At 41.4% G+C, this 15,088-nt stretch overlaps 1 protein-coding gene across 1 annotated transcript in view; it reads right to left on the bottom strand.

The window, feature by feature from the left end:
• Positions 1 to 718: 718 nt before the first annotated feature.
• The window catches only part of CHSY1 (chondroitin sulfate synthase 1), a 75,475-nt gene continuing 61,105 nt past the window's right edge, over positions 719 to 15,088 (bottom strand). The window contains exon 3 of the mRNA XM_024114943.3: positions 719 to 3,650. Coding sequence (XP_023970711.1) covers positions 2,058 to 3,650 — 1,593 coding nt within the window. The 3' untranslated portion in view covers positions 719 to 2,057. The remainder of the gene's footprint in view (positions 3,651 to 15,088) is intronic.

The following is a 15,088-nucleotide window of genomic DNA, read 5'->3' as shown; positions in this document are numbered from 1 at the left end:
GACAATTTAAGTGTCTTTGTCATAAGATGTATATTATGTTCTTCCTTACTGAGGAATAAAAATGTCTTTGCTTTTTTCCAAGGAAAAACTAAACACTCCCACAAAGCAAATGGCAATTAGGATGAATGACAGCAATTCGTACTGTGAGCACAGTGTCATTATACTGGATCTTCACTGTCATTACATGGTAAATACCTGTCCTGGGAGTGTAATTCGCATCCACAAAGCTTGCTACCTTGGCATCAAAGATCTTACTTTTTTGATTCGTGGATTATATGCCAACTGTAGGCAATTTATCCTGTAGCTAGAGCCATCCTAAAATCCTGAGCACATTCGTGCACACAGGATCACGTGGGCAGTTGTTAAAATGCAGATTTTAACTGGCCTGGCGGGTGCACTAAGGGGGCCTGGAAGGTACATTTGTACCAAGAAGCCAGATGGGGCTTGGACCTGGTTTGAAGAACTTTGTTCTATAAAACACAAGATTCAGCAAGTTCTTTAAGAGGAACAAACAAAAGATGACAAGTACATTCTAAGGAAAAACTAGAGGAAGAGGCACTTGAAAGTTTCATTTCATTCCTGAACTGCAGTGCATACAAATATTCCCCTCAAATAACTTGAAAAACCTTATGAATCAGTGTTTAAGTTTTTTACTCTCCAAATGTAATACAATTCTTCAGCTAAAACAAGAGTAATGAGACAAAATGGTTCTGAAAAGTACAATAGAAAAATATTGTCCACTGGTTTATTTTTCCAAATGAGCAATAGGCTATTTACAAATAAGCAGATCTCCAATGATGTATATTAAAATGGCAAATCTATTACTGTTTGAAATCTAAATGAAAAAAAAATTTAAGGCACATTTGTTCTGTGAATTTAAAACAAACTTTCTGGTTTAATGACAGATTCATTTCACTTTTGTCCCCAAAACACGTGAGCACCAAGATTATAAAAGAACACTTAATATTTAGTAAAACAGTCAGGAATGTAAAAATTAAGGAGGGGGAAAAGAGTTTTCAAAAGGAAATCTTTGGAGATCAGTTTACTGCAAATAAAATATACTAAACATTCCTAATACACATAAATACTAATAACTAACAGGTACTTGGGAAATGGCAGAGTTCTAAACAATGGATATTAAATAAATTAAAGGTATTTCAGATACAAAGGATAAAACAAAACAGTAATTAAAGAATGAGACACCCATCTCCATCAACATAACACGGACAGGATGAAGTGAACAAAATCAGATACATTTCCCCCAATGCTTTCATTAGGGTTGTTTTTTTTTTTTTTTTGTCTTTGTTTTAGCTTGCATACATTAGATTTATGACAATAATTCTTATTTGCCATTCTAAATATTAATATTTTACCCTTTAAAAAGAAGGGTCTGGAGAAGAGAAAATGCCAGACCCTTCTTGAAATGTAATGCCAGGTCCATTAGGCCACACTAATTACAACAAGAACAGCCATCTATCTTGTACTGTGCTTTCCCTGCTCCCCTTGCTTTGAAAAACCTTCAAAAATGAGACAAGATTGGGGGAAACAATCACCTCTGGAAAGCTCTCTTGAAGATGATGATACAGCTACTATCACATTTCCTTATTTGACAACTGCAACATAAAATGGCTTAAAAAAATTGCTGTAAAAAAAGACAAAAGGTAGAATCTGTGCAAAGTTAACAGTTACAACAAAACATTTACCAGAGTTACAGTGTTTTGTTACAATAATACTTTGCAGGAACGTTCATGTTTTCTGTCGTAGGACTATAGCAAACAGGTCTGAAAAAGAAATATTAAAAAAAAAAAAGTTTTGTTCATCAGGTACATTTCAAGTCATAATTAAGCAGGTCTGCTACATAATGTTCAGCAAGAAAATGTGTTCAAAAGGCAAACATGATCACATTTTTGTTCAAAAAACTCAATCTTCAAGGAGTCTTTTGTAAGAAAATCATGTGTAAAATATATCCTTGTATGGACTTCAAAAACTGATCATACAAAAAAATTTTGAAAAATAAATTAGGTAATTAAAAATGTCTTTTCCAGCAAAGCTGGACACTAGGCTGTCCTCACTGAGCCATTATTATTGCTGCTTTTACTGTAATTTGGGTCATTTTTTTCTAGCCACATTTCAGCCAACTGCTGTGTGGACCCATATGTTGATGCTTTGGACCCCAAGCACATTTTGTACTGTTTGGGATCAAGGTTGGGATCACAAAAGACAGGATGGTGGACGTGGACTACTCCTACTTCTTGGCTCCTAAATGTCTTCAAACCTGCCTGGACAACCTTGTTGAAAAGGTCGACATCCTCGAGCCCCCAGCCTTGGATAGAAACATCAAAGCCACCTACTTGGATGAGATCTCCCTTATAAATACAAGTAATGCCAAACCCATAGTTTCTCCAGAAGCCAGTTTTTTGAGTAAAGGCAAAATGGTTGTCACTGGGAACCTTGCCACTATAAACAATCTTAGGATCGTACTGGCTAAAGATGATTGGAAAATATATTTGTTGGCCCAGAACTGTATTTGCTCGACATCGCTGAAGAAATTCTGTAGTAAATACAAGGTCAACGTCACAGAAGAAGAGCAAAGATTCATTATTAAATTGGGAAGATCCCACTTCTAGGGCCAGAGCTCTTGAAAATTCTCCAGACACGGGCAAAATCTGCATGTCGGCTTTCGGGTACTTAATGCGGTAATCTCTCATGAGTTCAACTTGCTTGGCCTTGTCGGGGTTGGAGTCAGAATTGAAGAGCAGAACAACGAGCCTGACATTCTGATTCGGAATGAGACACGTCTTCTCAAAGTTCCCCATGAATCTCACAAACATGTCAAATCGTCCAGACAAAGGAATCAATATATTGATCTTTTTCTCTTTGGGTTCTTTGTGCTCATCCTTGGACCCAGGGAGCTGAAAGGGAACAAGCTTCTTCAGGGAATTCGAGAGAAAGGACAAGGATCCGGATTCTTGATTGATTTTTTTGGCCAGTTCCTTTGCATCCAGCTCCTCGTGTTCCACAAACTGTATCTTGCTGAAGGTCTGCTGTAAATACGCATGCCTCCGCACAGGCACCGTCATTTTCTTTCCTTTGTGTTTTTTGTACAGAAGCAGCAGGTCCAGAATGTACTCGGCCCCATACATGGGATTCACTCGGCGATAGCCATACTGTATCTCCTTAAAATCAATAATGCGCCCTCTGGTCTTGGCGTTGGCATTGATCATCTCCATGACCTGCATGACAATGTCATCCAAGGCCTCCCTCTGTGCGGAGTCCATCCCTCTTCGAGGGGGTTGGCTGTCAGCAGCCGAATACAAATATTTTCCAGTCAGAAACTCCCACTCCAGAATCTCCTCTCGCTGGCGGGGCTGAAACCTCATGAAGGAAGGAGGAATTCCCAGCTGGAGGTCTTCTTTATGAATCTCGGTGTTGCTATATTTGCTCATCAGGACAATCTCTCGGTGCAGCTGGATGGTGCGGTGTCGAAGCTCAGCAATCTTGCGGCTGAGCATGTAGCTGTGGAGCCTGTACTGGTAGGGTGGGTTTTTGTTAGGGTGCAGTGTGATGGCTCGGTGAATTTTACTGTTATGGAGATCTCTAATGTACCCCTTCTTGTTCTGTTCATAATTCTCATAAAAAAGCTGCTGCATCTGTTAAGAAACAAAAAAAAGATTGCTATTAGTATTACATGACCGAGTGTCCCTCTATTCTTATATCTCCTTATAGACCTGCATACTCTAAAAAAAAAAATCTAAATATTAGAAATCTTTCTAAATGAGTCAGAGCATATCTAAGGTCCTAGGTAAAGCCCGATCTACAGCAGTCCAATGAGAGCAGAAGAATTATAAACCACTTAAAGAAACAAGACTTCATCAATAACCAGAGTTAGCCAATACAATTCTGTAGGCAAACAGAATTATGAAAAGGTTTTCCCATGAAGTAAAAGTGTAATCCTGAGCTCACAGCACACCAACTCAGCATACCTGGAAGAGAATGCCACTGCTGGTCCCCACCAAGCCCGTGAAGGGGACCTAAGAGCCAAGGTCCCCTCCCTGAAGATTGGCACCCAAAAGGAGCTGCCATCTGAACAGGAATAAACTGCATCAGTGGAGTGAAAAGGAGAACTCCAGGAGGATGACCTGAGCACAGGATTAATGCTGCTTCCAGGGAGCTGAGCAGAAGGAAGGCCATCCAGCCACATGCAGGAAGAGGTCTGCCACTGGGAAGGGCATGCTGTAGGTAAAACCAAGGGTCTGCGAGGTTACTGGGAGCACATTTGGAGAATCCTTTAAACATCTCTGTGTTCCTGTGCAGGCAGGAAAGGGCCTGCTTGCTAAGCGCCGCGTCTCGAGCACCAGCAGAGCCAGCGCATGTGGGCTCAGAGTGTGGAGCTGAAGGGCAGGAAAGGCAAGGGGACTCATTATCCCATCCCACTCTCCCTCTGTTCTAGGACACTGACTGGGAGAAACAAAAGTTTGAGATCCATCAGCCAAAACTGGGTCTGTTCCCTCAAGCTAGACAGGGAATATACTTAATTCTCCAGTACATTCAAGCAACAGGATGATGAGCTCTACAAAGCCTTCTAGAGTAAAGAATAAAAATTTTCAAAAAAAAGTTTAGTAAAAATAACACTTGTAGGACTTCCCTGGCGGTCCAGTGGTTGGGACTTTGCCTTCCAATGCAGAGGGTGTAGGTTTGATCCCTGGTAGGGGAGCTGGGATCCCACATGTCTAGCTGCCAAAAACCCAAAACATAAAACAGAAGCAATATTGTAACAAATTCAATAAAGACTTTAAAAATGGTCCATGTCAAAAAAAATCTCAAAAAAAAAAAAAAAAAAAAACAACAGCTTTTGCAGTCAGCATGTGATAAACTAGTCCTATTTTATTTGTGGCTCAACTTTGTCTTTTTTGTTCATATTATTAAATACTAACTCTTGATAAGGGTGCATGGATTTGGATCAAGTAGGCCTTTGGACAGTCGTATTTTTGACTTTTTTTCCCTTGAGTCACTAAAGTTATAATAATAGAAAAATACAGATTAGCATTTTTACACCCCATTTTCTTTTTCTATACAATTACTACAAGCTACCAATAAATGAAGCCAATAAGAGCAAAAAGAAGGGAAATGCTTCTGAAGAATGGCTTAAAAGAAAAAAAAAACACACAAGTAACGCTGCTCACAGGTGCTGAGCAGGAGCTGCACGCGCACCCACTCACTCACTCAATTCCCTGCAGCTGTGAGTCTGCTGAACGTTGACCACCTGTGTTTTGTCCTCAGCGGAGCTACTAGCCTAGAACTGCAACACCTCCTCGCAAGTGCCCTCACCATTTCCAACTTTGCTTTCCACATCATCTATAATCATCAAACGAGCTATGTACATACACAGAATTATCTGCTGAAATGATTTCCAAACGTTACAATTACTTAGATAAGACAGTCAAGTAAAAAAAAAAAGAGAGAAAAAAAAGAAAAGGAAGCAGAGTGTCTCTAACCTCGGAGAGAGCACCACCTTTCTCAAGTGTGCAGCAGGCACCCCCACACACGTGCAAGTGTCTGCTCACTGTTTCTCCCAGCACAAGCGGCACTTAGATACTCAAATTCTTGACTTAATACATGGACCAAAAAAAACCAGTTTGGGATTTGCTGAGAGAGGGCTTGAAGCAACTGATGCCCGAACTCCTCCAACCCTGGATAGACAGGCCACAGAATGATGACCAAGAAAAATGACAAGGTAATCAAATCATAAGGACCATAAGAATTTATCTTTCTTTTAATTTCCCTCCTCAGATGGGTCACAACAAAAGAGGTTTAATGAAAATCCTGTTGAAAGTGTTTTCACTGTTCATTTTCTAGCTGGGTTGATTCCTGGGTACAAACTGCATGGCTGCAAGGTGACAAGTGAGTGTCATCTGAGGATTCAAAACCATGAAGCAACACTGAGGAAAATTCTTTAGCATTTGCTAAAACAAATGCTGTCGTTTCCTTCCTCTGACCCTCACCCCTGTATGCCCCAACAACTTGAGGCCATCCAGTTTTAACAAAGTTAGCTTTTACAACATGCATCAAATAGCTGGGCAAGCCACCTGACTCCAGGACTCCACCTGAGGACACCACTGTGTGAGGAGAGCCACTCAAAGGTTGGCGACATGCCACCACAGCAAAGAACTCAGCAACAACCCAATGCTCCATGGTCGGGGACTACTACAGTCACTACTGTAAGCTATATGATGGAAGGCTTCCTAACAATTTTGGCAGAGATTTTAAATATTTGTTATAATTACATATTACTTCCATTTTGTCTGCTTATAATTTCAAAATTTTTAACAATGAGCATGAAGAACCATGACTTTTTCTGAAAGGTCCCTTTATGTTTCCAAGAATGCAGGCACACTGAGCCATCAGTCTGGCCTTATAAGCTGCTTTCCAAATCTAAGAATACTCTGAAGTAGGTGGTGCTCCTTCCTCTCCCCCCGCTGCCAATCCCATCTCCCCGGGTATTTCAGACCCCACTCTGCTCCTGCCCTGCTCGGTGATGTCTCAGTCTCCCAATGGGTCTCCTTGCAGAACTGTTCCTTCCTCAATTCTGCATAGCAGCAAAACCAGTCTTCTTAAGAATATGAGTGGTAGAACCCACATGATTCTCTCTTCCCAAATACTCTTAAAAGAGAATAAAGAATGCAAAAGGAATAAACCCGTAAGGACCAAGAGAATGGGGGAGAAGACACAGACACAGTAAAGAAGAGATGTTCCAAAATTCTAAGAAAATGGAGAGTGAAAGAAGATGAAACCCAACAGACTGCTCTGAAGAGTAAGCCAATTTATTTAATCCTGAGACCCCTGCGGAAAGATACCAGTGTTGCAAGGGGGGTGGAGGCTGGGGCTGAACACAGGGAGATTGGAGGAACTAGAAATATGGAGCAGTTGAGAGCCCCACAGTTCCTTCCCCACATACCACCATGGTGGGTGGTGGGAAAAGGAGAAGGAGGGTGGTGGAAGATGCCCAGCAACTTCAAAAACACGCTCCCAGTTATTCTGGCATTTAGATGATGGGTCTGTTGCCAGAATTCATGTAGGGTTGCCTATCAATTGTTGCAACTAAACTGGGACTGGTGAGTAGTAAATATTGGCGGTTTCTTGATACATTCATCTTTTTTTAAAAAATAATTAATTTGGGACTGTGTTGAGTCTTCACTGCTGCGTGCGGGCCCTCTCTAGCTGCGGCGAGCAGGGGCTGATGCCGCTCCCTGCTGCGGTGCGCAGGCTTCCCATTGCGGTGGCTTCTCCCGTTGCAAAGCACAGGCTCTAGGCACACGCAGTTCCAGCATGTGGACTCAGCAGTTGTGGCTTTTTTTTAAAAAATAATTAATTTGGGACTGTGTTGAGTCTTCACTGCTGCGTGCGGGCCCTCTCTAGCTGCGGCGAGCAGGGGCCGATGCCGCTCCCTGCTGCGGTGCGCAGGCTTCCCATTGCGGTGGCTTCTCCCGTTGCAAAGCACAGGCTCTAGGCACACGCAGTTCCAGCATGTGGACTCAGTAGTTGTGGCTCACAGGCTCCAGAGCACAGGCTCAGTAGTTGTGGCACGTGGGCTCACTTGCTCTGCGGCACGTGGGATCTTCCCGGACCAGGGCTCAAACCCGTGTCTCCTGCATTGGCAGGCAGATTCTTAACCGCTATGCCACCAGGGAAGCCCCAACACATTCATCATTTACAGTAGTTATTCCTGAATGTCACTGTCTATAGGTTATTTTCCCTTATTCCTCTGGGTTTACTTCACTGATAAGCACATAAGCCTGAAGTTCAATCTGTCTGCAAATGAAATCTGAACACCTAGAGAGGGATGCATTCAAGGCTGACAGTAGAGGGGAAATGAAAGTCTAAACAGTAGGACCCTCAGTCCTCTTCTCCCAAATGGCTCTCAGAACACTGGTCCCCCACTTCTCATTCCAAGTAGGAGGCTGGAAGCATCTTTTCTGTATCAATGAAATAGCCCCATAGATATCTAGAGTCCTCCAACAAAAAACATCACCCTAAAGTTGATCACTACAGCAAGGATACTAGTTTAAAAAAATCTTGCCTATAGAGCTTCCCGTTAGTTTTTCAATGCTTCAGCCTTAAATGACAATTGACAGCCAAGGACCATCAGGCAGTTGAATGAGGGTTCCAATGGGAAAGATGGAGACAAAACAAAGAAACAAAAAGCTTGGTGGAAGTAGAAACAATGCAGTGACTAGAAGAAAAACTCAACAACAAAAAAACAAGGGCTTCCCTGGTGGCGCAGTGGTTGAGAGTCCGCCTGCCGATGCAGGGGACACGGGTTTGTGCCCCAGTCTGGGAAGATCCCACATGCCGTGGAGCGGCTAGGCCCGTGAGCCATGACCACTGAGCCTGTGCGTCCGGAGCCTGTGCTCCACAACGGGAGAGGCCACAACAGTGAGATGCCTGCGTACCGCAAAAAATAATAATAATAATAATAAAAATTAAAAAAAATTATAAGGTATTCAAAGAGAAGCTACTGTATCTGTACAACAAAAATGGAATACTATAAAAAAGATAATCAGAAAACAAAAAAAGCTCCTGAAATTAAACATAAAATAGCAAAACAAAAAGAGTAGAGATAGAATATAAAGTTGAAGAATATTCCAGAAAATAGAAAAACAACAAAAATACACAACAGGAGAGAAGAGTATTCATTCTAGAAAGAGAAAGCACATGGGGAAGAAAATACAAAAAATGGGTCCAAAATTACTCAGGTGCCTGGATTGAACCCTAAGTGCCCAGAATAAAGAGTACAAATTGGGAACACTACAGATAAAACTATTAAAAACTTGCATAGAGGAGAAAAAAGGCCATATACAAATAATTCAGAAGCTGAAGTGGCACTAAACACAGACAAAACTAAAGAACAATACCTTTCGAGAGTGGGAGGAGTGAAAATTATTCCCAACATAGAATTCTCTTCCCAACCAAACTATCCATCAAGTAAAAGGGGAGAACAAACAGCTTCAGATATTCAAGGACTCAAATTTTACCTTGCATTCATTCTTTCCCAGGAAGCTATTAGAGGATGTGCCCACCTAGAATGAGGGGTTAAATCTGGAAAGATGACATAGGATCCCAGAAACAAGGGGTACAACACAGAAGGAAGAAAAGAGAGCCCCAGAATGACAGTGCAAGGAAATCCTACAAGAACAGTACTATGGACTGCATGTTTGTGTCTCCCCAAATTCGTGTGTTGAAACTCTAAGCCCCAATGTGGCAGTATTAGGAGGTGGGGCCTTTGGGAGGTGACTGAGTTTAGATGAGGCCATGAGTGTGGGGCCCCCATGATGAGATCGGGGCCCTTATAAGGGGATGAAGCACCAGAGCGCTGTCTCCCCACCATGAGAGGACACAGCAGGAAAGAAACCATCTGTAAACCAGGCAGCGAGTCCTACCCGAACCCAACCATGCTGACACTTTGATCTTGGACTTCCAGTCTCCTGAGTGTTTAAGCCACTCAATCTACAGTATTTTTGTTCTAGCAGCTATAACAGACTACGACAAAGAGCTTTGCAGCAGGGAACCAGTGCACACGGTTAACAGGCACAGAGGTTCACTGCTTGCATCTCCAGAATCCAGATCAGTGCCTGACACACTGCAAGATACTCAACAGAGAGCTGATGAATTAATGATTAACAGCAGTCTTAATGCATACCAAGTATCAAGAAACTGGAAGATCTCAGTGCAGAAGAACACGGCTGATGTGGATACACACAATACAATATACTTGCGTTCCTGCGACCAGGATACATATCAAAATGTAAAAATCAGCAGCACATTTTGAAAAAGAATGCATACCCTTCCACCAAAGGATATAGCTGTCATTTGTTTTTCACTCCCCAGAACACCAGTATATAAGTGTACGTTTTATTCTTAGCTATCAAAACCCTGCACAAGGGAAGTGAGGTCCATCGGGAGTCTCTATGAGAGCAGGTCTTCCATGCATGACTGATTATTTCTTACAGACTCGATAGGACAACATGTCCCCAAACATTTTCAGGAATACATTTCTCAAAACATTTTACAAGCTGTCTGTGGTCATTACTTTCATAGTGACTGAAGTCTAGGTAAGCTTTATCTGAAACACAGAGTGTGTGTGCTAAAGGCATAAATACAGAGAAGAGAAAAATATTGACTGGCAGGCTTCTGAAAGGCTTAAAATCCCCTGGAACCACTGTAGACTGAGAATTTTAAGCTACAGTAAAGTTGTTGTAGGCACCTTCTGGCTAAAGTATGGCTGAAAGGAATGTTGTGTTACATTCTTTTTCTCTTTTTATGAAGAAGAAATCTGTTGCAAGACAAAAGTGTGTGTGTGTGTGTGTGTGTGTGTGTGTGTGTGTGTGTGTGTGGGTTTGGGGGAGGCAGCATTTATTTTATTAAAAATAAGGCCAACTCTATGCCCAGATTAGCTGGTGCTCCCCCATGTCACCCCCAAAAGATTTAGTCTACTAATATTGCTATAAAATAAATGTTTTAGACAAAGAAGCCACTCACTGGGCAGACTAGATGGAGTACATACCTGCAATGATCTTTAGAAAAATCTAAATAAATGCCAGTGAAATAGCTCCCTTTCTAAAAGGGCAAATGAGGGTGTAAGTACTTCACAGATGATTAGACAGAATGTAACAGGTGAGGACATGCACTTCCACATAAGGATATTAATGGTAATACTCAGACCCTGCCCGAATCGGCTTCCAGTGGCACCTTTTGGTCCTTTAGCACATTTAGCAATCTCCCTCAACTTCTATACAAAGTCTTATTATAAATGACTTCAGTGTAGAGGTAAGGAACCATTTTCTTTTCACCCTCAATGTGGTGCAATAGGAGAGGAAGAGGGAAAATTCAGATTTCAGGGAAACTTTTTTGGAGAAGAGAAATACATGTTACAAATCAACTTCAAAATTAAGAACAGGAATATAAAGTATAATTCAAAGTAAAAATTTCAATGAGATATTAAGGCCAGGTTAGGGAAGAACGATCCAGAAATCATCTGTGATCCTGAAAAGGAGCCGGGTGGCTGGAGGGAAGTACTGGAGAAGCAACCCAGTGCTTAAACGCTGCCCTCTCCCAACTCCACCTGCCCAGACCTCCAGGGCCAGCCCCCCGCTGAGTGCACAGCACCCCATCCACTGTCATCTATCCCCTTAGCACTTTTATCCCAGGTCACACTGTCCACTGTTCACATGAAGTCATCTTAGTACTCTCGGGTCTCATTTTTGCCTTCGTAGTATTTCTGGCATTTGCATTTGATTTTGGAGTCCCTGGCAAAGTTCTCAAGTTATCTTTGTTTTCACCTTGACTAGTTTCTCTGCTGTTATTTGGGTTTTTCCTACCTTTTGTTTTTCTTTGAAGGTGCCCGGTTGCATTTAAGAAGGCATGCTGTGGGTGGGATGAAATTGAACCATTCTGCTCTTAGGCACTTGAGTGAGAAATAGTTGGATCGTTAAGCTGAACATCTATATCTTCTATCCATTGTCCCTCTTTCCCTCATGTTATAGCTAATTCCACTGCTTACTACAATGTTCCCCATTAAGCAGTCTCTAAGAGGAATAATCATATGACTAAGGGAAGTGTTTAGCAATTTTCTAGTAACAGAAATGAAACTATTATTTATCAGGAAGAAAGTTTAGAATATAACAATTTAAAGAATAAAGGTTAAGAAATAAGGCTACATAGAGACATTTACTGCTTTTATGTTACCAATATAAGACTTGGACAAGTCATTTGAATTCGTTGGGTCTCAAGTTTTCTCATTTATAAAACGACGGTATAGAGGTTCCTTCAAGGTGAAGAATTCTAAGATCTTATGTGCTAATTTTAGAACCAGTCTCATATACTTCTAAAGTCATGCCCTGATGTTCTTCAACCCATCCATCCTGATATGGTTGAAGGTGTAACATCAGAATGTTACAGGATTCTACCTTCACCGAATCAAACTGTATTAAAGGGTAACAACACATCCCAATGAACTGTTTCCATCCCATAAAAACAAACCTCCAATTCTGCTACAAATGAAAATAGTTAAGAATATGAGATTCATAACAGTTCATTTTAGTAACTCTAGGGGTAACAAATATGTAATTTTTTGGTAATAAAGAACATGTATTTTGAATAGTACCAAATTTAGAACAAGGACTTTGTTATTAAAAAGTATTTCAATAATCTATTACTTGGCACAGTCTTTGGAAGAATATTATAAAATGGAAAGTTAAAAAGTACTGCAGAAGAAAACACAAATCAATGCACATAGGTTATTTAATAATCACAAGGAATACCTTGTTTAAAACACACTAAAGAAGCCTTTTTATTTATTTTTTTATTTTTTTGTGGTATGCGGGCCTCCCTCTGTTGTGGCCTCTCCCGTTGCGGAGCACAGGCTCCGGACGCGCAGGCTCAGCGGCCATGGCTCACGGGCCCAGCCGCTCCGCTGCATGTGGGATCCTCCCAGACCGGGGCGCGAACCCGGTTCCCCTGCATCGGCAGGCGGACACGCAACCACTGCGCCACCAGGGAAGCCCAAGAAGCCTTTTTAAGATGCATGGAATACCACTGATGGTTTAAAGTTAATTTCCAGTGTCCACAAAACAGCCCTTAATCTGTGTTCTAAAAAGTACCCCCTTAATCTTGGATTCCAGCAAAGCCATCTCCCTTACTGTGAGGTGTTTCAGGACTCTGAGTCAGTCTAAAGTAAATCTGAAAGGGGCTAATAAATATCAAGGTCACAAGATTTCCAGGAACTTCTAGCCAGCTGGGAATAACCATTAACTACCCGTGCCTAATCTTCAGTTAACAAATACCTCTAGGGTCTTCATTAGCAAATGTCTTTCTTCTCCTCTGCAATGAAGGCCAACATTCTCATTGTTAAGGCTCTTCCCATTAGCTGTTTACATTAATGTCACCATAAAGTACATATTTCAGCCATATCAACAGACTATCACTGCTCCAGATGGACAGCTATTTCTAATTCTGATTTATACAGTGCTTTAATTCACTGCAGAGAATTTGTTTTCTTACCCTTTTGTTCTGAGAATTGATTCAAAGAAAATATGGGTTGTCTAAATGTCAGGAGACCATAACTGGTGGTAGTTTCAAAATAACCATATTCACAAGTTTTAAATATTTAAATTAATAATGTCATACACATGCAGGTAGGGTTCCCAGATAATTTACTGTCTGAAGCAGGATCTTCTGAGATGAAAGAGGAAGTCTGTTAATAATGAGGCCAAGATCACTGGTATAAACTGGGCCTGTCCCCAGCTCTCAAGACATATATATGGTTACCCTACATGTCCCTATTAGGTCTCCTCTAATTAGTTTTGTGCAGGCTTTGCCAATTTTCGTCCAATTAAGTTCAAGTATTAGGTGCTTAGTATTTTAAAGACTCTATTCAAGAAAGTAAGTTTTTCATGGGAATTAAGCTGGGTCTCTAATGGTAAAAAACGAGAACTGTGTGTGTATGTGTGTGTGTGTGTGTGTGTGTGTATGTGTGTGTGTCTTGAATGGTTACTGTCAAATTCTGAAATCTAAATACCTTTTAAAGAAGCCTGACACATTTCAAAATAGTTGAGAATTAAGCTTGGCAAAGTAAACAAAAACTGTTGGTAGTAATTTAAGACTTCTACTGATACATAAGACAATATAAGTGATCAACAGCTGAAATCAATAGAGTTTGCAAGTGAACATTCCATGGTCTGAATAGTCAGCAGGGACAGTGGGACAGGGGAGAGAGCCCTTATCTGCAGTCAGAACACTGTATCTAAACTTCCAGCTCAGGTCTTTACTCATGTCTGACCTTGTGGGAGTCACTTAAAGCTTTTCAAGCATCACCTTTTTTTCCCCATAAAGCAGCAAACTTGGCAGGATTATGCAGAATGAATGTATGCAGAACTATCTTTAAATGACCAAAGTCTTATGCAAATGCAGCATCAAATACTTAACTAAACATTCACATTAAAGGCATTGTACCAGGCAAGGAAAACTTCACAAGGCCACATACAAAGAAAGGATAAGTGTGCACATACACACACACATACACACGTGTGCGCACACGTATGCAAGACAGAGCATGGCACTGGACAGACTGACACAGGACATCAACGAAAGGCTCTCTCTAAAACTCGACTCACAGCTGGTACTTGGGTCCAGTCCCCACTGGCCTCCGCTGACACATCACTCACAAGGCTGTTCACTAACTCCAGTCAACATGTGACACACCAGCTCTCTCACTTGACCAAAAGTCTGTATGATAAACTGAGTTAACTAAGCTGTGGTCTAGGGGATCACCAAAAAACAAACCAAAACAAAAATAAAACAGGGGCAACGTGAGAGAAGTGCACCAGGATGGGGAGTCAGGAGAGCAGGACATACAGCCCAGTGAGGTCCGATTTTTAAAGAGAAGCTAGAAATCTGGCTATTTTGTGTAGAGCCTCCTAACTTTTAAAAGTCAGCAACCTGAGCTCTACACACCACCAGTCCCTCCCATCAAACCTCTTAGATAGCCTCATCCACCAGAGGGCAGACAGCAGAAGCAAGAAGAACTACAATCCTGCAGCCTGTGGAACAAAAACCATATTCACAAAAAGATAGACAAGATGAAAAGGCAGAGGGCTATATACCAGATGAAGGAACAAGATAAAACCCCAGAAAAACAACTAAATGGAGATAGGCAACCTTCCAGAAAAAGAATTCAGAATAATGAGAGTGAAGATGATCCAGGACCTTGGAAAAAGAATGGAGGCAAAGATTGATAAGATGCAAGAAATGTTTAACAAAGACCTAGAAGAACTAAAGAACAAACAAACAGAGATGAACAATACAATAACTGAAATGTAAACTACACTAGAAGGAATCAATAGCAGAATAACTGAGGCAGAAGAACGGATAAGTCACCTGGAAGACAGAATGGTGGAATTCACTGCTGCGGGACAGACTAAAGAATAAAGAATGAAAAGAAATGAAGACAGCCTAAGAGACCTCTGGGACAACATTAAATGCAACAACATTCGCATTATAGGGGTCCCAGAAGGAGAAGAGAGAGAGAAAGGAC

This window comes from Physeter macrocephalus, chromosome 11, assembly GCF_002837175.3.
Source record: "Physeter macrocephalus isolate SW-GA chromosome 11, ASM283717v5, whole genome shotgun sequence".
NCBI lineage: Eukaryota > Metazoa > Chordata > Mammalia > Artiodactyla > Physeteridae > Physeter > Physeter macrocephalus.
The sequence above is the reverse complement of the archived record's forward strand: the minus strand, read 5'-3'. Positions and strand labels throughout refer to the sequence as shown.